This window comes from Geotrypetes seraphini, chromosome 1 (genome assembly GCF_902459505.1).
Source record: "Geotrypetes seraphini chromosome 1, aGeoSer1.1, whole genome shotgun sequence".
NCBI classification, from domain to species: Eukaryota; Metazoa; Chordata; class Amphibia; order Gymnophiona; family Dermophiidae; genus Geotrypetes; species Geotrypetes seraphini.
In genome coordinates this window covers 275,314,946-275,338,105 of record NC_047084.1, presented here as the reverse complement: position 1 = coordinate 275,338,105, position 23,160 = coordinate 275,314,946, and the positions used below count along the sequence as shown (strand labels likewise).

The 23,160-nt window shown below is 40.3% G+C and overlaps 1 protein-coding gene across 6 annotated transcripts in view; it reads left to right on the top strand.

Annotated features, from left to right (window-relative positions):
• The window catches only part of LOC117363763 (charged multivesicular body protein 3), a 128,556-nt gene extending 105,596 nt beyond the window's left edge, over nucleotides 1–22,960 (top strand). For 4 of the 6 annotated variants that reach the window (XM_033952126.1, XM_033952106.1, XM_033952116.1 and 1 more), the window contains 3 exons: nucleotides 6,112–6,233; nucleotides 13,349–13,463; nucleotides 22,242–22,387. In XM_033952126.1, the coding sequence (XP_033808017.1) occupies nucleotides 6,112–6,233; nucleotides 13,349–13,463; nucleotides 22,242–22,387 (383 nt within the window). Of the gene's footprint in view, nucleotides 1–6,111; nucleotides 6,234–13,348; nucleotides 13,464–22,241 lie in introns of all 6 variants that reach the window. The other 2 variants (XM_033952144.1, XM_033952098.1) reach the window with 1 other exon arrangement.
• The last annotated feature ends 200 nt before the right edge of the window (nucleotides 22,961–23,160 follow it).

Below are 23,160 nucleotides of genomic sequence, written 5' to 3'. Positions count from 1 at the left end.
CATCGTGGGAAACTACTTTCTTATCAGGCTACTAGCTGGGAATCTGAATTTTGTCCATTCTGGTTTGTATTTTCATTTTAGAAAGTTATTGAAGGCTTATCTGTTTCAAAAATTTCTTGAGAAGTAATTGTTGTTTGTGGAGAAGAAAACGGTGACAGAATTCAAAGAAACGTGGGATGAACACAGAGGATCTAGAATCAGAAAATAATATTAAATATTGAACTAAGGCCAGTACTGGGCAGACTTGCACGGTCTGTATATAGCCGTTTGGGGGAGGATGGGCTAGAGAGGGCTACAATGGCTGGAAGGGTGTAGATGGGCTGGAGTAGGTTTTGACGGAAATTTCGGCAGTGGGAACCCAAGCACAGTACTAGGTAGAACTTTGGATTCTTTTTTTTTTTTTTTTTTTTTTTTTAACTTCTTTATTCATTTTTACATCAATCAACAAGTTTACAATTTTATACAATATATTATACACAATCACTTGTACATTCTTAACCATAAATCTTATCAAATTATAAAATAACCCACCCCCCATCCCCTCCCAATTCCATACTTCAATCGATATCGTATTCTAACTTTTCATTATATATTCATTCAGTCTTGTAAAGGTGCCATATCATTTGAATATGTCATTAATGGCCCCCATATCTTTTTAAAATTATTATAATTCCCATTCTGTAATGCAAGAGCTTTTTCCATTCTATATATATATCTCACTGTATTCCACCAAAACATAAAATTCAGACTTGTATAATCTTTCCAGTTCCTAGTTATGTGCTGAATGGCAACTCCTGTTAATATTAATAATAATTTATTATTGGATCCTGAAATTTGACTTTTATATCTCATTGAAGTGCCAAATAAAATTGTATCATAGGACAGGGCCACATGATTTTCTAATAACAAATTAATTTGGGGCCAGATTGACTTCCAAAATGCATTTATACAAGAACAGAAATAAATTAAATAATCTAAAGTCCCTGCTTCTTGCTTACAATGCCAGCATCTATTAGACCTAGAATTATCTACTTTCTGTAAACGAACTGGGGTCCAAAACACTCTATGCAACAAAAACAACCATGTTTGTCTCATAAATGCCGACATTGTCGATTTTATTCTCCAAGACCAAATTCGTGGCCATTGAGATGCCGAAATTTGGTGCTTAATCTCAATGCTCCAAATATCCCTCAACCCAGTTTTCTTTTTTTTTTTTTTCAAATATTCACTTAGCAATTTATACCACTGTGCGGCTTAGTGACCCAAGAAATCCGCCTGAAAGCAAAGGAATTCTAAACTATATTGATAATTATTAAGAGTCTTCCATTCAGGGAACCTCTCCTGAATAGCCTGCTTCAATTACAACCATTTAAAATTTTGATTTTTATTTAGACCAAATTTGTGTTGCAATTGTGAAAAACTAAGCAGCAATCCATTTAAAATAACATCATTCAAGGTACGAATACCCCCAATAATCCATTGCTTCCAAACAATTTGAGCTCCGCCAATTTTGATCTTGGAGTTTACCCAAATGGATTGGTGTAAAGATTTAGCAATTGGAATAGGTGACAGGTTACTAACATACCTTAATGTTTTCCATGTGTCAACAAATATTTTATCTTATCTATATCTTCTAGGTATTTTTATACTAAGCAAATGCACCAAATGAAAAGGAAACAGGAGTCGCCATTCCAAATATAACCTATCTGGGACATTCTCCATGAGCTCCGGGAGGATCCAATACATACCCTGATGTAGAATATAGGCTTGATGATACCTATAAAAATTTGGAAAATTTACCCCTCCCTCCATAATTGATCCTTGTAAAGATACTAAAGCAATTCTTGGTCTTTTACCGAACCAAACAAATTTCGTAAGAATACCATTTAACTTTTTATAGAATGACCCCTGAAAAAAAAACTGGTATCATACTCATTTGATAGCAAACTACAGGCAATATCATCATTTTAATAGTTTGAACTCTCCCCCACCATGATTCCATTTTTCACACATCTCTGTAACTTTTTTAAGTAAAAGTTTTTCATTTTCCTTTACTGTGTCATCAACATTTTTTTTATTAGGATACCTAAATACTTTAGGCCAGGGGTGTCCAATGTCGGTCCTCGAGGGCCGCAATCCAGTCGGGTTTTCAGGATTTCCCCAATGAATATGCATTGAAAGCAGTGCATTCAAATAGATCTCATGCATATTCATTGGGGAAATCCTGAAAACCCGACTGGATTGCGGCCCTCGAGGACCGACATTGGACACCCCTACTTTAGGCCCTCGTCTTTCCATACAAAATCAAATGAATCAAATAATCCTTTGACACAGTGAACATTGAGTGGTAAAACTTCAGACTTACTCCAATTAATCTTATATCCTGAAAATTTTCCAAATCTCTCTATCAATTCAAGTAGGCATGGTATGGTGGTCACTGGATTCCTCAAATAAAGTAAAATATCATCTGCATAAGCAGAAAGTTTATATTCCCAGTTTGAATAAGGAATACCCTGTATCCCCTTTGCTTGATTAATAGCAATTAACAGGGGCTCCAGAACAACATCAAAGAGCAATGGAGATAAGGGACAACCCTGTCTAACCCCCCTCCCCAAGTTGAATCTATCTGATAAACTGTTATTAATGTATAATCTTGCACCAGGAGAGCTATACAGCGTTTGAATCATTTGAATGAACCCAGATCCCACCCCAAACCAATCCAATGCCTGATACATAAAATTCCATTCTACCCTGTCAAAGGCCTTTTCTGCATCTAGAGAGACCATAAACGTCGGATCTTTTACTGTTTTTGTTAAATTTAAAGTATGAAACGCCAATCTAGTGTTATGTGAAGAATGTCTCCTTGCAACAAATCCTGTTTGATGAGTATCTATAATATATGGGAGAGCTTTTGCCAATCTTAAAGCCATTATTTTAGCAAGAATTTTCCCATCTACATTTATTAATGAAATAGGATCTCTGTTTGGTTTTGGTAAAACAATAACCACCGAATCTGCAAACTTTGGATTCTTGCCCAGAAATAGCTAGGAAAAAAAAAATAAATTGAATCAGGTTGGGCAGACTGGATGGACCATTCTGGTCTTTATCTACTGTCATCTACTATGTTACTATGTTGTTATATTGATTACGATTTTGTAGCTCACTGTGTTTGTTCAGTTTTTCTTAGTTTGTTATCTACATAGAACGAGAAGGGTTTGTGGAATAAAAATAATGTTATGTTATACCAGTAATGCCAATGTTGTGAAGCCTGCAAAGCAGAAGAGAGTGATCAAATGTATCAAAAGCGACTGTAAGGTCAACTGAAAATACATAAGAATATTAGCCTCACTAGGTCAGAGTAATGATTCATCTAGCTCAATATTATGTCTTCACGGTCACAAGTACCTGGCAAAAACACACATAGCAACATTTCATGCTACTGGTCCAGAGCACGCAGTGACTTCCCCCATCTGTGTCTCAATAGCAGGCTATGAACTTTTCTTCCAGGAACTCGTCCAAACCTTTTTTTTTTTTTAAACCAGCTACATTAACCGCTCTTACCACATCCTCTGGTAGTGCGTTCCAGAGCTTAACTATTCTCCGAGTGAAAAAATACTTTTAAAACCAATAGGAGGAAATATCTCCCGTAACTTTGAGTGTCCCCTAGTCTTTGTAATTAATGATGGATTAAAAAAATTAATCTGCTTGTACCCGTTATACACCAGTCAGGATTTTGTAGACTTCAATCATCTCCCCTTGGCTGTCATATTTTCCAAGCTGAAGAGCCCTAACCTCCTTAGTCTTTCCTCATACGAGAGGAGTTCCTTCCCTTTTTATCATCTTCTAGTTCCACTATATCTTTCTTGAGATAAGGCGACCAGAATTGAACACAGTACTCAAAGGTGAGGTTGCACCATGGAGCAATACAGAGGCATTATAACATTCTTAGTCTTGTTTACCATCCCTTTTCTAATAATTCCTAGCATATTGTTTGCTTATTTGACCGCCGCTGCACATTGGGCGGAAGGTTTCACCGTATATTCTAATGACACCCAGATCTTTCTCTTGAGCACTGACCTCCCCTCCCCCCCCCCAAGGTGGACCCTAACTTCTGATAACTGTGATTTGGGTTATTCTTCCCAATGTGCATCACTTTGCATTTGTCTAAGTCAGGGGTAGGCAATTCCGGTCCTCGAGAGCCGGAGCCAGGTCAGGTTTTCAGGACATCCACAATAAATATGCATGAGATAGATTTGCATCTCAAGGAGGCAGTGCATGCAAATCTATCTCATACATATTCATTGTGGATAATCTGAAAACCTGATCTGGCTCCGGCTCTCGAGGACTGGAATTGCCTATTCTGGTCTAAATGATAAAGTACAATGGTAGTGAGACCGATCAATGAAAGTTCAGTGCAGTGGAGCTGTCTTAATCCAGTCTTGTTGGTGTGGAGTATTGGTTTTGCCAAGAAATCAGAGTTGAGAGAAGAACATTTTCTCAGCAATTTTTGCTTGGAAAGGTAGGTTAGCAATGGGACAATAGTTGGAACTTGTTGAATCTAGTAGTTTACTGTTCTTCAGTTTAGGATGGATAACATCTAACTTCCAGGCAGGTGGAACACAGCCACTTGTCGAACTCTTTACAGTCATATTGTAAGGGTCCCAAAATGGTCAGGTAGCATTTGAAAATAGCTGAGGGAGGGGGATCTTGGGATGCATTGGTTAATTTCATGCTGGAGATCACATTTGTGACTTCTGGAAAGGACAGTATATTGAGCTCAGAGGGTACTAACACAAGAGCGAGGAGACTTATCTGGGAAGGTTGGGTTTCTAGTGACCCCTGGTATAGGGAACGATGCACGAACTAGTGCAATATTACCTGAAAAAGAAGATGCTAAAATCTCTGCTGTGGGAAGAGATGTGGGATCAACGTTAAGGGTTGGCAAAGCAGTGAAAGTTCTAAGAATGGAATATAGAACTGAAGTCTAGCCTCCTCATCTTTCATCACTGATCTCTCTTGCCACATTCAATGCTTCGTCTATAATGCTGTACTAAGTCTTTTGTTAGCCACATTGAATTCTTGTTGAAAATTGCGGGATATAAGACCTGTATAGTATAGTAAGTGTTGCAAGCTTTGGCAGTACGGTTGAAATACTGTTTCTTGTTAGCTAACTGGTTCAGGGACTTCTATTGGGTGGCCCTTAACCTAAATAAGTTGGAGGAAGAAGGTGACCGACACTTCAAAAAGCATTCAGTGGATCGCAGTTCACACTTGAAGCTGAAGCTCAGGACTTTACCAAGCACCCTTATTCCTAGAGAGAGAGGAAATTGGTTTAGTTAGAGGAACAATCTTATCTATCAACAACTGGAGGGAAGCTTTCCATTGTTGAGTTTGCTCCTCAAGTATAAGTTTAGAGAAATCATTGTACTGAAGATCAAGGTGATCTGAGATAATGTTGTAGTTAGTTTACTAAGGTCTCTAGGGGTCACTCGGAGAAATTGAAAGGGGACAGGTTTAGAACAAATGCTAGGAAGTTCTTTTTTACACAGAGGGTGGTGGACACATGGAACGCGCTTCCGGAAGATGTGATAGGCCGGAACTCTGTACAGGGGTTCAAGGAGGGTTTGGATAGGTTCCTGGAGGATAAAGGGATAGAGGGGTACAGATAAAACTGAGGTAGGTTATAGAAGTGGTCAGAAACCATTTCACAGGTCACGGACCTGATGGGCCGCCGCGGGAGCGGACCGCTGGGCAAGATGGACCTCGGTCTGACCCAGTGGAGGCAACTTCTTATGTTCTTATGTCTCTATAGTACATTAAAGTAATGGGACTAAATGAGTGGGTTTCAGCAATAGGGTAGGAGAGTGTGATCTGTCCAGGGGAGGGCAGTAATTTTAATTGAAACATGATATACTGCAGATATGGTATTTTTGCTTAGCAGGGCAACATAGACATCTTCAAGGATGTAGAGGGAATTTTTATGTTTAATGTTCTTAGTAATTTTGTTTCAATGCTATCCAAAATTAAATTTTTGACTGAGTTATTTTAAGTTAGGAAGACTACTAGAATCTTCTTGCTGTTAGTTCTCAAATGTTCTTGTGTGTAATATAGCTGTTCTCAGAGTGGCAGGCTCACTACAGAAGAGCACCGAAGTCATGAAAGCCATGCAGAATCTCGTCAAAATCCCTGAGATTCAGGCCACCATGAGGGAGCTGTCCAAGGAAATGACAAAGGTGAGAATGAAAAGGAGTGCCAGAGTTGTACAATGTCCTTTGTGCCATTTTACGAATTGAGTTCGTATGCTCATGCAGAAGGAACTAGACCACAGATTTTTCACCCTGATCTCAAGTACTCCCTAGCCAGTCAGGTGGTTAGGAAATCAACACTTAGGGGTCCTTTTTTTAAGGTGCGCTAGCCGATTTAGCGTGTGTTAAAAGCTAAAATGTTCTTAATGCGTCCATTATATCCTATGGATGCATTCACACATGCGTTAGCATTTAGCGCACACTAAATCGGCTTCCGCAGCTTAGTAAAAGGACTACCTAGTATGCTACTTCCTTTGTATGCAAATAAATTACTGTGGGTATCCCTAAAAACAGACTGTGGTATTCCAGGAAAGACTTAAACTTCTGCAGCAGGCAGTCAGATGCCTTTTTCACTATGCTTTGTGAGTAGAGACCTTCTAGGTATGTCAAAAAGGGGGCTCAGTTCCAGGATACCTGCACTATTACACTGCACTAATATTCACTTTTGTATTTTCAGAATGTAGAGATGGCAGTGAAGTAAAAAAGTCTTTGCTATAGAGCAGTCTATAATATACTCCAGTGTAGTTTTCTGGAGCATTTTACAAAAGCAAGAAGAGCACATAGTGTTGAGGTTGTATCAGCTGGTCTGTCTGTTCATCTATATGCATATGTTTGTGCTAGAGAATGACATGGTGTCAGATTTTGTCACTGTCCCCTTGGATAACCATGGAAAACCATCCCCATGTCATTCTTTAAGGCAGGCCTGCACAACTCAAAAATGATCCGGGGCTGAAACGAAGTCAGAAGATGTAGCGAGGGCCGCAGGTAGAGGCCAGGGCTCGAGACACCAAGAAGTGCACGGACGTTGCCATGATGATATCACGCGCATGTGTGACATCATCACATTGACATTTGCGCATGCACAGAAGCCTTCCAGACAGGCCCCAAGATGCCAGTAGGGGGTGCCAGCAGAGAAGTTGGCAGGAGAGGAGATGCACTGGCGGCAGCTGATTGCCTACAGCAGTGTTTCTCAACTACTTCAAGCTAAGTACCCCCAACCACAGACCTCCCAAGCTCTGCCCTAAACCCACCCAAGCTTTGCCCCAGATCCTGCCCCCTTTACTAATTGCAATGCAATTTTTTCCTTTCATTTTTCATATACACACAACACACACAGTAGATATAAATTCTCAAAACTGACACATTTCGATCACTAAATTGAAAATAAAATCATTTTCCCTACCTTTGTTGTCTGGTGATTTCATGAGTTTCTGGCTGCACTTCCTTCTGACTGTGCATCCATTATTTATTTAAGTTCTTTCTTTCTTATCCAACATTTCTTTCATAATCCAGCCCCATCCCCTTTGGGTCCAGGTCTCTCTCTTTTCCCTCTGTTACCCTCCCCAGATCCAATGTCAGTTCTCTTTTGTACCTACCACTGCCTTTGTTCCAGGTCTCCCTCTCTCTCCCTCCTCTGATATGATCTTCAATCTCTCTGTTCTTCTTCAGGGTCTCTCACCCTCTGTCTGCACCTCCCATAGTCCAGCATCTGTCTCCTGTCTTTTCCCTTTGGTCCAGGCCTCTCTCTCTTTCTTCTGCTTACAACCCCCCCCCCTCCCAAAAGCATTTAGCCTCCTTTCTTCCAGGTCTTTCTCTGCTTCTCTCTCTCCTTCCTTCCTCCCTAGTCCAGAATCTTTCCACCTCTTTGCAGTCTCTTTCTCTCTCTCTCTCCCTCTATATATCCCCAAATCCAACATCTGCCCCCTCTCTTCTTCCTCCCCTTTGTTTCAGGTTTCTCCCTCTATCTTCCTTCTGCTAACATTTTGAGTCCTCTCACCTTTGATCCAGGTCTTTCTGTCTCTCTGTTTGTCTTCCCTCTCCCCAGGGCCTGGCATCTCTCTCTCCATAATTCAGAGTGTTTCCCCTCTCTACCCCCTCTAGTCCAGCATCTATCCTGTCTTCCCCCTCCCTTTTGTTTCAAATCTGCTTTCCCGCCTCTCCTCAAGATCCTTTCTGTCCCCGCCCCTGGTGTCCAGATCCAGCGCCTCTGGCAATCCCCCATCCCTTTGGGGCCCTAGCGATGGGCGGGGCCTTACCTCCACTGCTTCCCACACCCAGCGAGGTTGTCTTCTGCATTGTGACCGCCGCCGTGTGCGATACGGCTCTCACTCCATGCTTCTGCTCTTCCCCCCCTAGTTAGAGAATGAAACGAGGACCGTTTACCGCAGTAAACTGTGGTCACAGCAGTAAATCCGCAGGAATGGAGATATTTTCAACTGGTTTACCACAGGAATGGGGACAAGACATTTTACCACCCCGTGGGAGCGGTGAAAAGTCTTGCTCCTGTGGTAAAAAAAATTGCACCCGTGTCGAACTCGGCATCTCCTCCCCAGCTCCTCTTGTGCCTATTTTACCTTCAGGAGCCAGCCATGCCACGATGAAGACAGAAGGAACCCAAAACCAAAGCCTGAGACCAATGTGATTTAAAGAATAAAATTACCAGACAATAAAAGGTAGAGAAAAAAAAAAAATTATTTTATATTTTGTGATTTAGAATATTTCAGATTTGAAATATGTATCCTGGTATTAGACATAACTAGGGACCGCAAAGCCCAGGCTGTGCTTCTTTAGCTTCCAGCTGGCTTAGACCTCTCTCTAACTGACCAGGGGGCAGTTGCCCTAGTTCAGGGGTGGGCAACTCCGGTCCTCGAAGGCTGGAATCCAGTTGGGTTTTCAGGATTTCCCCAATGAATATGCATTGAAAGCAGTATATGCATTGAAAGCAGTATATGCAAATAGATCTCATGCATATTCATTGGGGAAATCCTGAAAACCCATCTGGATTCCGGCCCTCGAGGACTGGAGTTGCCCACCCCTGCCCTAGTTGCATTCTCCTAACACTATTTCTGCCATGTATGAATGAAGTATTCTGTTAGCTTGATTTTTCAATGTAGCATTCTGTAGTAATTTGGTTTGTTCAGTTTTCACAATAGTGGAGGGGATATTTGTGAAAGGGAGGGGTGACAGGGGTTTTGTATTATTTGTGTTTATAAAATGACAATTATACAGAATATTGTCTCTTTATACTTTAATAAAATAAGTTCAGTATAAAATCATAACTATTCAAGTCTTGTGCGGATGGGATCTGACAGTTTGCAAGGTGGGGACGGGGCAAGGATGGGGGCCGAGCTCGTGGGAACAGGGATGAGCTCACAGGGATGGGGCGGGAACAGTGATAAATTTTTTTTTCCTTGTGCCATTTTCTACCCCTAGTCTCACCTTTAAAAGTGCCGCCGCCGCTTATCAAGAACCAACAAGCTCATTACTGCAGCCTGCAGAACGAACCTAGCAGACTGCCGTCGGTCTCCGCACACATTCCCTCTGCCACAGGGGCAGGACTGCAACAGAGGGAACGTGTGCGGAGACAGACGGCAGCCTGCTAGGTTTGCTCTGCAGGCTGCAGTAATTAGCTTGTTGGTTCTCGATAAGTGGCGGCGGCACTTTTAAATGTGAGACTAGGGGGGAAGAGCAGGAGCGGAAGTGCAGAGTGAGAGCTGTTTTGGGCCGGATGTTGTGCAGGGCTGCTTTAAGGAGAAAGGGAAGAATCAGAGTATGAATGGGTACAAACACCTACCCTCAAGCCTTGCATTGAAGAATGCTGGTGTAGAAGGACTGAGGTTGAGATAGACACTAAAGAATGACAAGGGATGGTTCTCCACGGTTATCTGCAGGGACCGTGATAAACTCTTTCACTGTGTCATTCTCTAGCCTTTGTGCACAAGAGAGAATTAACTAGGGGGGAGGGAGAGACCCTATCATTTGAAGAGTAGGGATTGATGATGGCAATGACTAAAGTTGTGGATGGTGGAGATCCCAAGCCCTGCCATCAAAATAAGCCCCCCTCCCCTCCCAAGCCTTCTACCTTATCCAAAAGCTCCCAGTCTATTCTACCTTTCCATTGGTGTAATACAAAATGGTGCTGCATGCCGACCCAAGGCTGATGATGCCTTTTTGAACATGGGAGCATACTCAGGGGAGCAAGGGGAGCGCTTCCACCAGGATATACTGGACTTTGAATTCCACTACCAAGGACAATATAATGAGAACATGATGGGAGACTACATCTGGGAACTGATTCATGAAAGTGACTTACAGTATAATCGCAAATCTCAAAAAAACTACTCACTTCTAAATCTTCTGTGGATCTTTGTATAACTTCAATATAAATACATATTAATTGTGATTCATGTGTTGCTTTTTTTGAATTTATAAGAATGAAAAGATTAAAATTCTGCGTGTTCACGTTTTAAATAGGTAAATTGCAAAATTTAGACTATCCTGGAAACAAAAGCAAAATTTTATGAAAATAAGACATTTTCTATTCTTTAGCCATGAGCAATTAGGAAATTACACTTAAACTGCCCACGAACAAGAATTGTTACATATTACTTATGTCATTGTCTCAGGGGAAAATGTGACTAAAGTCACCAGAAAAAAAAAAGAGATTTAAAAAAATTATTTTAGAGCAAACAAATTATATTAGAACCATCCAAACCCCATCCTTCTTAGGTGAAAAAATGAAGTTATAGAAATTCAAACGTGTAACTTGTAGACTGCTTATGGACCCATGACATGAAAAATTGGTTATTCTCAACATGTTGGATCTGAATCTTTAGTCAGCTTTTCCCAGAGATAGTCATATATAAATAAAATGACTGGCTTCTGGGTGCCGTGTGCATTATTTTGTTGTACAGCACTAGCAGAACAGGAATGATTAGTGATTGCTTCTGCCTCTTGAATATCAAGGATGGGGTAAAAGGCTAGAGAAGGGGGCTGTGTGACTGGATGGTGATGGCAACAAAAGAAAAAACTGCTGACAATATGTACAAGATGCAGGCTATGTTTATTTTACCCAATACCAACTTTTTACAAACCCAACACGAAAAACACACCTTCTTCAGGGGTCCTAAGAAAATAAATAACAAAGCTAAGAAATACAATAAATACATTTAGGTGGTTTACATATGTGATTCCTGCATAGCATGCTGCACTTTATTCACATGAATTGTATATGCGTTGATTTGCACTTTGGTTGATATTTAAGCGCATTGGTCTTTTTCTTAACACTGTCCATCTTTTCATCTTGTGTATTTCTTTATTTTTTAGCCTATTTATCATTTTATGTTAATTTCTTTAGTTCTGTATCTCTGTACTATTTTCATTGTTATATTATTATTATTTAGATTTTTTTTTTATTTTTTATTTTTTTTCTTTGATTCATGTATTTGACGTCACTTTCATCATAAATCTATATGATGTAATTTGCAAGACCTTGAGCATTCATTACTCCCTCAAGGATTATACCATTGAACCTTTATGATCACTTATACACACCATATGCTTTTGAAATGTATTTATTGTATTTCTTATGTTTGTTATTTATTTTATTAGGACCCCTGAAGAAGGCATGTTTTCTGAAACATGGACTATGGCTTGTAAAAAGTTGGTATTAGTTACCACATTTAACATTGGGTAAAATAAACATAGCCTGCATCTTGTACATATTGTCTGCAGTTTTTTCCTCTGTTGTTTGCTTGCTGTTATACTGCAGACACTGTCAGGTTTCTTTTTTTGTTGTTTGGTGATGGCAACAAGCCAGGAAGTACTTTAGACACACTTCTCACTTCCCCTCCCTCTTCCCCACATTTCTCCAGAACTCTCCCAAATATACACATACCATGGCTTTTCCCCACACTAAGGGCTAGATTCAGTAAATGGTGTCCAAATTTGGGTGCTGAAAAAAAATCAGCACTGTCCTATAAAAGGTACTTATAGATTAGTGTTGGACCTGAGGACTTGACCAGGCATGCAAGTTTTTTGCATGCATGGTATTCTGTAAAACTGTGCACAATTTTCCAGAATGCCCCTGACCCACCCAGGCTCCTCCCGTGGCCATGCCCATTTTGCAGTTATGTGCGAAAACACTTATAGTAGGTGCACATCAATCTGCAGTTTCAGTGCCTTGCATCTGTTAGAATGCATTTCAACATCTAATTAGCACTTAACTTTAGGCAGCATTTATAGAATTCCCTAGTAACTGCATATCTCCACAAGCCTCTATTCCAGGGCTGCCCAAGTCTGGTCCTCGAGATCTATTGGCAGGCCAGGTTGTCGGGATATTCACAATGAACATGCATGAGAGAGATTTGCATACCAAGAAGGCAGTGCAGGTCATTCTGGTCTGCCATCCTATTATATTTGGGTTCTTTATGGGGTAGTCCTGTTGTTGGTTCTCCAAGGGGAGTACGTTTTGGTAAAGCTGGAGAGAGAAACAAGATGGCGACGAGAGCGGACGCCTGAGAAGGAGGCTCCCTCTTTTTTGATCGGCCGGCGTGTTTTGGGTTTTGTATTTTTTTTTTTTTACAGCAGTTCCCTTACCTAATTTAAAGAAAAATGGAGCTTTATATAATCGATGGATTTGAGTGACCCTAGCATGGACTTTTAAAATTTTTTTTAAAATTATTTTCTCATTAAGCACAATCAGATTCATGGGAAAAACTTCAATTCACAGTTTTTCCAACTTTAGGTTTTTCTGGAAAACCCTAATGGGTATGTGCATATATGTCCAAACCACCTTTCAAATGTCGTATATCAAATACCAAAATACCATAAAGGAAATACTTTGTTTAAAAGTGGAATCAAACAAATTTGTTCCAGAGATAACCAAACTCAAGTGTCTGCAGTCAGACCTCAGAACAAATCTTGAGGACAAACTTCAATGCAGACTATCATTGATCATTTTTATCTCAATATTTATCTCAATTTTTTGTCATAGTTTCATCAAGTGCTAAATATTTATATTTGTAATTTGAAGTGAAGTAGTACTTAACTTGACGGAAGATCTCCGTTTCGCCCAAGTCAATATATTACATCAGGCTTCTTCACAAAGTTAATCACTATTAGTGCAGCTGTGATTCCACTTTTAAACAAAGTATTTTGGTATTTAATATGTGCATATATGTACAGATTTAAAAGGGAAGAGTGGTAGGTCTACAAAAATTTACATAATAAAAGACGTGGAGGTATGTTTTCTTTTGGATCAGGCTGGTATCATAGAAGAAATGTTGGAGGACACATTTGAAAGCATGGATGACCAGGAAGAAATGGAAGAAGAAGCAGAGATGGAAATTGATAAAATATTATTTGATATTACAGCAGGTACAAATGCATTTCAATATATATCTATTATCTCTGACTGTAATCATAGATCTGAATATAATGGAATAAACATCATGAGTTCAGAATGGATTACAAAAGATCTATTGAGCCAGTATATGAATTTACAATATTAGATATTACCATTATTTCTTTATACTTAATAGAATACCGTATATACTCGAATATAGGATGTGATTTTTGGGCCAAAAAATGGGGGTCTCGTCCTATATTCATGTCATCACCTGACTCCCTCCACAACTTGATGCAGGCCTCTGATAGGCTGGGACAGGAGAGATCCCTCCCGGCTCCCAGCCCGGCTGATATAAATCTTTTTTTTTTTTTTTACCCTACCCTTCCCGCGCACATCCTTTTCTGTTACCCCCCCCCCCCAGGCACCCCGCGTAACTTGTCAGTTAACCCTGGTGGTCAAGCGGTATATGCTCTTGCCCTGCACACCTCCTTCCAGGCTCAGGACTCGCCAATCAGTGCTCGTACTGCACAGGCATGCAGAGCAAGCTTATCGAGCTCCCACGCGGCTCTGCGCCACTAGCTGAATGGCTACAGTCAATTCTTGCAAGACTTGCGGGACCTGGCAGCAGCCATTCAGCTAGTGACGCAGGAACTCAAAAAGCTTGCTCCTGCTTGCTCCGAGCCCGAAAGGAGGTGTGCAGGGCAGGAGCATATACCGCTGGACCACCAGGAATAACTGAAAAGGTATGTGGAAGGGCTGGGGGGGTGTTTGTGTTACAGAAAAGGTACACACATGGTGGGGGGGGGGGGCTGGTAGGGAATGGGGCTGAGTGCAGGGCCTGGCAGGGGAGGGCGTGAGGGAGAGGACATTGGGTGCAGATCTGGCAGGGCATGACACTTGAATATTAAGCTCCTGTCTTATATTTGAGTCAACCATTTTTCCTCCTTTTGGGGGCGGAAATGGGGGTCTCGACTTATATTTGGATTGGCTTATATTCGAGTATATATGGTACTATAATAATGGGTTAGTATTCCTCTTTGAGGATTCTTCCTAGATTTTCCAAATAGGTAAATTTTTAACCGCTGACAGAGAGAGAGGAAAAGTATGCCACACAGTAGGGCTACCTGATAGGAGAAAAAGGATGTTAGTACTTTTTAGTTTGTGTTACTAGTTTCAGGAAAATACAAGATCTTTCTATTGTAGGATTTCAAGGATCTAGATCTGTTTGGAAAGGAAATCACATATAACATATACTGGGGGTGGGGGTGGGGGGTGCATATCCATGCATTATTTTGAAGACTAACTGTAAAAAGTACATGAAAGTTCATTGGTAACCGATACAGATTATAATGAATTGGGATTATCCTATTTTTTGCATTATATGTCATAGCCATGTTTTGCAGTAACTGCTGCAGGTTGGTGGAGAGTTAGACAGAAAGGACATTGCAGTAATTAAGTGGTTAAGCCAAAGTGCCTTCTCTTTAGGTCCTTTTTGGTTTTTCTTCAATTTTCCCTTTTTCAATTACAGTATCTTTTTCCATTGGAGCTTTTTAAAGTTTTCTTTCTTTTGTGTGGTGGTAAACCTATTCTTTGGCAGAGCCTCAACCTCAGTTTGAGCATTCCCCCTTTTTTGCCTCACAATTGAGGAGTTCAGTTTAGCCATGATACTTTCTGCAATGTCAAAGATCCTCAGTGGCTTCAAGAGGTGAGCCAGTGTAATCAGGTGATTTTTTTTGTTATTTTTTTTTTTAATGGACCCACACAGTTGGTGCATTGGGTGCCTTGGACCTGCTCATAACCCTGACTGTTCTTTCTGTTTAAAAATGCAGATAACACAGAGGGCTTAGTGGGTTAAATTAACCTAAACATTAAATTTATAGACCGTGTCATCTTTATGAGAGTAAATCTTGACTCGGTTTACAAAAGTTAATATAAAAGATAAGGAAAGAAGCTATTTGGCTCCTCAAAGGCCAGTCCATTGACTATGGCATCAGAAGCATTGAACATAAGAATTGCTGCTGCTGGGTCAGACCAGTGGTCCATCATGCCCAGCAGTCTGCTCACGCAGCAGCCCTCTGGTCAAAAGACCAGCGCCCTAACTGAGACTAGCCCTACCAGCACACGTTCTTGTTCAGCAGGAACTTGTCTAACTTTGTCTAGAATCCCTGGAGGGTGTTTTCCCCTATGACAGACTCCGGAAGAGCATTCCAGTTTTCTACCACTGTCTGGGTGAAGAAGAACTTCCTTACGTTTGTACGGAAATCTATCCCCTTTCAACTTTAGAGAGTGCCCTCTCATTCTCCCTACCTTGGAGAGGGTGAACAACCTGTCTTTATCTACTAAGTCTATCCCATTTAATACCTTGAATGTTTTGATCAAGTCCCCTCTCAATCTCCTCTGTTCGAGGGACAAGAGGCCCAGTTTCTGTAATCTTTCGTTGTGCGGCAGCTCCTCCAACCCCTTAACCATCTTAGTCGCTCTTCTCTGGACTCTTTCAAGTAGTACCGTGTCCTTCTTCATGTACGGCGACCAGTGCTGTACGCAGTACTCCAGGTGAGGGTGCACCATGGCCCGGTACAGCGGCATGATAACCTTCTCCGATCTGTTTGTGATCCCCTTCTTTATCATTCCTAGCATTCTGTTTGCCCTTTTCGCTGCTGCCGCACATTACGTGGACAGCTTCATCAACTTGTTGATCAGAACTCCCAAGTCCCTTTCCTGGGAGGTCTCTCCAAGAACCGCCCTGGACATCCTGTATTCATGCATGAGATTTTTGTTACCGATATGCATCACTTTACATTTATCCACATTGAACCTCATCTGCCATGTTGATGCCCATTACTCGAGCCTGATTATGTCACGTTGCAGATCTTTGCAATCCCCTTGCGTCTTCACTACTCTGAATAACTTTGTATCGTCCACAAATTTAATCACCTCGCTCGTCGTACCTATGTCCAGATTGTTTATAAAGATGTTGAAGAGCACGGGTCTAAGCACCAAGACCTGCGGCACCCTACTGATGATGCTTTTCTAGTCCGAGTATTGTTCATTTACCCCCACTCTCTGTTTCCTATGCTCCAGACAGTTTTTAATCCACGTGAGTATTTCACCCTCTTCCATGGCTTGCAATTTTCCGAAGTTGTCGTTCATGCGGAACCTTGTTGAACATCTTCTGAAAGTCCAGATATACAATGTCAACCGGGTCGCCCTTGTCTATCTGCCTGTTTACTCCCTCGAAGAAGTGCAACAAGTTTGTCAAACAAGATCTGCCTTTGCTGAAACCATTCGGGCTGGTCCTCATTAGACCGTGTCAGTCAAGGTGATCAATGATGGATGCATCGAAACAGCGGTTGCCTAGACATGAAGAAACATTGAGTGTACCAGCATTGAGTGAGTCTTCACCTTGCTCAACATCGAGCACTCGTAGCCCTGGGATAGGTCTGCATCGGAGCCAACACCAAGGATGTGTATGGGTTCAACATCACAAAATAAACTAGATTAAAATCTTAAATAAAGTGCTCAGGGTGCTATACTTGCCAGGCAACAGCAGTATAGATAAATCATCATGGCACCAGCCCTTCCTACCTACCACAGTACATGTATAGCCATATGACAAAAAGCCAGCTGAAGGTAAAACAGTAAAGGAAAACTTGTTGTAGAAAGCTGGTTGATGGTAACTTCGCATTCTGTTTAGGTAGTAATACTGGTGATGACAAAAAATGACATTGCTGGGCCTGGTTGAAAATCCCCAAGTGCAAAACAAACAGTCAGTGAGTCCAAAGTACAAAATAATTCCTCATCCTCTACATTCTGTGTGTTTTACAAACATTGCTTCATCAGGAGGCGAGAAAACTCCTAGGGAACAACACACACCAAATAATCAATTAAACATACTCAAAACAAAAAATGATTAATTATATATACTTATTTGAGTCCAATTATTGGCGGTTACCTGGAGGAGGAAACCACGGGTTCCACTGCATACACGCTCCCAGCCCACAAGCTGAAAAACATCATGTGGGAGATTAAGAGCGTCACTTTATGCAAAAATCGAGGCAGTTTAAAACAGCTGAAAGAATCACATGGTCATAACCGGCCAATGACTACACAGAACAGGAGTAGTCTGGAGAATTCCCTTGAATGACCCAGATTTACAGGGTAGTCTATTCAATCTCCTTATTTAACCCAGTAGGGGACATAGTACCTCAAGTAAAAATAAGTTTCTGCTCTTGATAGTTGAGATAATGAGAAACATCCCCACCCTGAGAAAAATGGAATTGCTTCAGGACAACAAACTTTAAATCTGTAATCACTTGATGTTTTTCCTGCCAATGAGCTGCCAACGGAGCTTCAGTGAGCCCGTTGCAAATACAGCTAAGGTGTTTTGCAATTCAAAGTTTGATAGCTCTCTTCATATGGCCAATGTACATAAGATGACAAAGACACAAAATACAATAAATAACTTGGCAGGAGTTACAATCGGTTCTATTCCTAAGATAGAAAACGTTTTTATTACTGGGAATAATGACACTATCAGTCTGAAGCCCATAAGTGCAATAGACACAGGACCCACATCTGAAATGGCCTGTGTCATTCACAACAGGATAATTATCCCTCCTAACCTTTAATAATTTGCCCAAGTTTTTATCCTGCTTGTAAGCAATCCGAAGAATCTCAGAAAATGCCAAGTGGTAACTAAGCATTTCCAAGTGTCTCGCTATCACTTGGCGTAACTTAATACAAATCACTCTATTAGTCTGTTGACTTGGGTTCTTAGGAAGAAGAAGCCATTCACAATTGGTATTGGAGGCTTGCTTATATGCTGTATTGACGCTCTGCCTAGAATATTTGCACTCCTTAAAACGAGTGCACATCACTCAAGCCTGCTGTTTAAAGTTTACCAACCGGAGTCTACCGACCAGATTCTACCGACTTTATACAACAACTTTCTGTTTTACAGATGCCCATAACTGCTGATTTTGAGACTTTTTTGGTCACTTTTGATATTACCTCTCTTTACACTAGTATTTGTCAGTCTAAATCCATTTGCATAAATGAGCAACATTTGGCAGAGTCTCCTTTGGTAGGGAACAAAATGGAACTTCTAATGGCTATGGCCCATTTTGTTATTGAAAGTAACTATTTTGTTTTTGAAGATCAGTTCTTCATTCAAAATAAAGAGGTTGCCAAGGTAGGGGCCACTGTGGCTTCCTCTGTGGCTTGTCTTTATATGTCGGACTATGAGGAGTGCTTCATTTATGGGTCTAATTTTGCAGAGAATATTTTCTTTTGGAAGCGCTTCATAGATGATACATTTATGATTTGGCAAGGCCCCAGGAAGACCTTGCAGCAGTTCTGTCAATATATTTATTAATGGCTGTGATTCTAACCTCGCTTTTACTGAGAATATTAGTATTAACTTACCTTTTCTCTCCAAAATTACTGAGAAAGTGGTAGCTTCACAACTCTCTATCTCAATCAGACAAATGCTCTTCATCCTCAACAGGTTTTCGTCAACATCACTCAACTGAACACTCTCTCCTAGGCTTAATCAACTATGTAAAATCAATTTTGGATGGTAACTGTGATGTTGTCCTTTTCTCTTTGGATATGTCCACAGCATTTGATCTGGTGGATCATACAATTCTACTTGACCGATTTAAAGGATTTCTGCATTACCAATAAAGCTCTACAATTGTTCAATTCCTATCTGACTGATTTGGACTTGCTCTGTCTCCTATTACGGTTCTTTCTCTAGTTCTCATCAGCTTCAATCTGGTGTTCCCCAGAGCTTTGTTCTTGGGCCTGTACTTTGTAATGTCTTTCTTGCACCTTTAACATTACTGCTTCAGGCATTTGGCTTTACATTTTTCATATATGCTGATGGTATACAGTTACTGTACCCTTTCAATTCTAATAATCCTAATGACTATTCGTTGATCTCCAAAAAATTAGATGAGATTTTTGACTGGTTAACCTTGAATAGATTAAAAATCAATTCACAGAAAACTTCAACTATGATCTTTTCTTCAACTAAATGCACATTGAACCTTCTAAGTTTTAGTTTGAAAGGAATACCACGGTGGCAAGTCAAATGCGTGCGGACAATTGAACCCAACGACAATTGAGCAGAAGGACAAATCAGTGCAACGACAATCACGTGCATGTTTACATTACTATGGTTACGTTAGCTTCTTTTTTACGTGCTCAGAGCAGCACGCCTTCATTTTGCTAGCCTCTTTGTGATTCATTACATTAGCTCCTTTTTTACGTGCTCGGAACAGCCCGCTCTCCCTTCACTTGTATCTTTGTGATTGGTTACATTTGCTCCTTTTATACTTGCTCAGAACAATCCACCTTCCTTTCGCTGCCTGACTGTGTCCGTTATAGGTCTGGTCTAGAACTTGCTCTATAACAGGTATTTCTCTTGCGCGGATTTCACTCGCCTTTTGGTGAGAGCGACACTACTTCCAAATTTCTTCATTTGCAAGGTATGTTTATATTTTCATTTGCTAACTTTTTATATAAGATGCACACAACAGAATTGCTAGATAAGTGAGGGTATAAGAAAACGCTGTGTAGCTCAAGTTTCGCTTAAAGTTTCGATGTTAGTGCATGCACATAATTTCGACTCCCTTGTGGCTTCCACGCTAACGGTAGGCCGCTGTAGAAAAGCGCTAATGAAACCCTGAACACACGCTTATTTATATGTAATAATGAAAACCACTGTTGTACTCATCAATTAAGATCCTCTGAGTTATTTCGGATGCCTCATTGTCGTTTCACTCGTACATCTCTAATGTAATTTCCTCATGCTTTATTAGCTTAGTTCAGTCAGGTCACTCCTAAGTTGCAATTCCTTATGGATTCTTTTAAACTCTGGTTATTTCCAGGTTGGATTACTGTAATTCTTTGTTAATTGGACTTCCTCAGTACCAACTCCGCCATCTTCAGCTCGAATAAAATGCTCCTATATCGTCGTTCAAAATATGATCACATTACTCCTCTACTCAAATCTGAACACGTGCTTCCAATTAATTATAGAATACCATTCAAATATAATGTTCTCATTTTTCAGATTCAGTCTTCTGAGCTCCCTCTATTCTTGTCTAATTATTTGAGTCCTTACTCACCCAAAAAGGAACTTCGTTCTTCCCATTAACATTTGGCTGTGCCATCCTTCAAACAGATGTTTCTGGATATCAACCGTGATTCTAATTTCTCAGTTATGGCCTCAACATTTTGGTACTCTCTCCCACTATATTTAAGATTCAAAAAATCTCTCTCACTATATTTAAGAATCAAAAAATCTCTTAAATCATTTAAGACTCAATTAAAAATCTATTATTTAAAAATGGCATTTGAAATAAGTTCCTTATAGCTTCCATCCTTTCTTCCTCATTCTACTTTTTTCAAAATTCTCTCACCTTTCGTTTTTTCATGTTGTTGTTTTATTTTTTCCCCCCTATCTGCCTATTTGCGTCCTGTTCGTCAATTTGGTCAGGTCTTTTTACCCTGTTTGTCTTAATTGATTTTAACCTTTGCCCATTCTTTTTATTTTTGTAAAAAATAACTATTATTTTGAAGCAAACCCTAAAATAAGTTATTATAATAGTCAACATGCAGGATGCTATCTATATGTACCCTAAATGAGCCTGGGACAGAAATTGATGGAACCAAACCTGAGGAATATATAAAAGCTTTGTTTTATCTGTATTTATTTTAGGTTTATTGACCTGTAACCTAATTCAAAATAGCAGAAAACTACTCATTAATGATTGTGCTTTATCTGTGATTTAATTATGTTACTACAACATAAAGCTTGGCATTCTAAAAATAAATAAATAAAATACATTAAGATTTGTAATGATCTTACTCAGAGGTCTTAGATTTAAGTTCAATAAGAAATAGGATAATTTAATCCTTGTTCTGTGCATTGAAGTTTTAACTGTTGTGGATTACAACCTAAATTGCATCTCATGCACATCTCCTTGTAGAGCTATGAAATTATGTATGAATTTAATCCATCTTAATCACAGAAGTAATCAATAGGTCATGCTTCCCCAAATGTCATCAGAAAAAAATTAGCATTGCAAAATGTCTGGTCTTCATTTTGTTATGAGAGTAGAAAAAAATACTTGCCAAATCCCAATATGGTGTGGGCAAAACTTTCTCCAAGGAGGAAAAATGGTTGACTCGAATATAAGTTGGGCACCTTAATTTTCAAGTGCCTCACCCTGGCCTGCCAGGATCTGCACCCAGCCCCCTTCCCTCCCTCCCAGGCTCTCCACCATGTTCTCCCCTCCCTGCCCATCGTACCTCCTCTGCCACTGGAATCGCTGGTGGTCTAGAGGAGTAGTGGGCAGAAGCAAGCTTTCTGCACTCCTACCCCACTGCTAACCTGGTTGGTTGCTGCCACGAATTCCAGCTTCAGCCGCTGAGCAGTACCAAGCAGGAACATTGGCGCTGCTGCTAAGCAGTTTCCTGAATTCGCAGGAGCTATTCAGGAAGCTGCTCAGGGCTGAGCATCAGTGCCAAAGTATGCTCCTGCTCTGTACTGCTCAGGGGCTGAAGCTGGAATTCGTAGCAGCAACGAACCGGGTTAGCAGTGTGGCAGGAGCGCAGAAAGCTCACTCCTGCCTACTACAGCTCTGGACCACTAGGGATTGCAGCAACAGAGGAGGTACGATGAACAGGGCAAGGAGCGGTGACATGGTGCAGAGTCTGGCGGGCCTGCAATAGGTTTGGGGGGGGGGTTGCTGGCATGAATATAAACCAGAACTTACATATGCTCTCTTGTTGTGTAGGTGCCTTGGGCAAAGCTCCTAGTAAGGTTACAGATGCTCTTCCAGAACCAGAATTGGAAGGGGCCATGGCTGCCTCTGAAGAAGAAGAAGCAGCTGAGGAAGATCTGGAAGCCATGCAGTCTCGATTAGCTGCACTGCGGAGCTAGGCCACAAAAACAGCTCCTTATCTAAACACTTAATTTAAAAGATGTATTTTGGGTTGCCTTTGGATTCCTTTATATTTGGACTCAATTTTTTACACTCATGTGCCCACCAAAGGAAAAAGTTCATACTGCAGCTTTGGTTGCATAAATAATCTATGTTTAAGTGGGAGATAAAAAGACACTAATCCTTTATTAATTCTGTAATATATAATTCAAGACCAACATTAAAACTTGGATATGTGTGTTTTTTCTTTTTGAATCAAGCAATTTTTTTCCAGCTACCTTTTAACCTCTGGTTCTGGTTTGTTTTTTTTATGTATTCTTTGGAAAATATACTCTGTGCTTACTCTCATTTTGAAGAGTTTACGTCATGTATATCTTATAGTTTGGCTTTTGTTGAAGAAAATGAGAGCTCCATTTTACTACAATTGTATTTTTCAGGTGTCTGAAAGGTTAGGAGTGGAAGAATTGTACAGTACATAATTGTATTTATTCTAAAAATTGATATAACATCTCCTATTTTAGGGTCAAGAATGACTGTAATTTGACAATAAAAAGAATTCTTTTTCGGTTTTACATTGACTGAAGTTCTAACTAATTATACTGGAAAAGTTTTTATAGTTTCTGATTGCTGTTATTTCACTGCACTGAAGTGTGATTGAAATTATGCTGTCTTGGAGCAAAATTATGGCAGAAAGACAATTCATAAAATTTACATTAGGGATTGTACCCAGTTTTCTCCTAGTCCCATTGTTTGAGTGAGAAATTCATAAAAT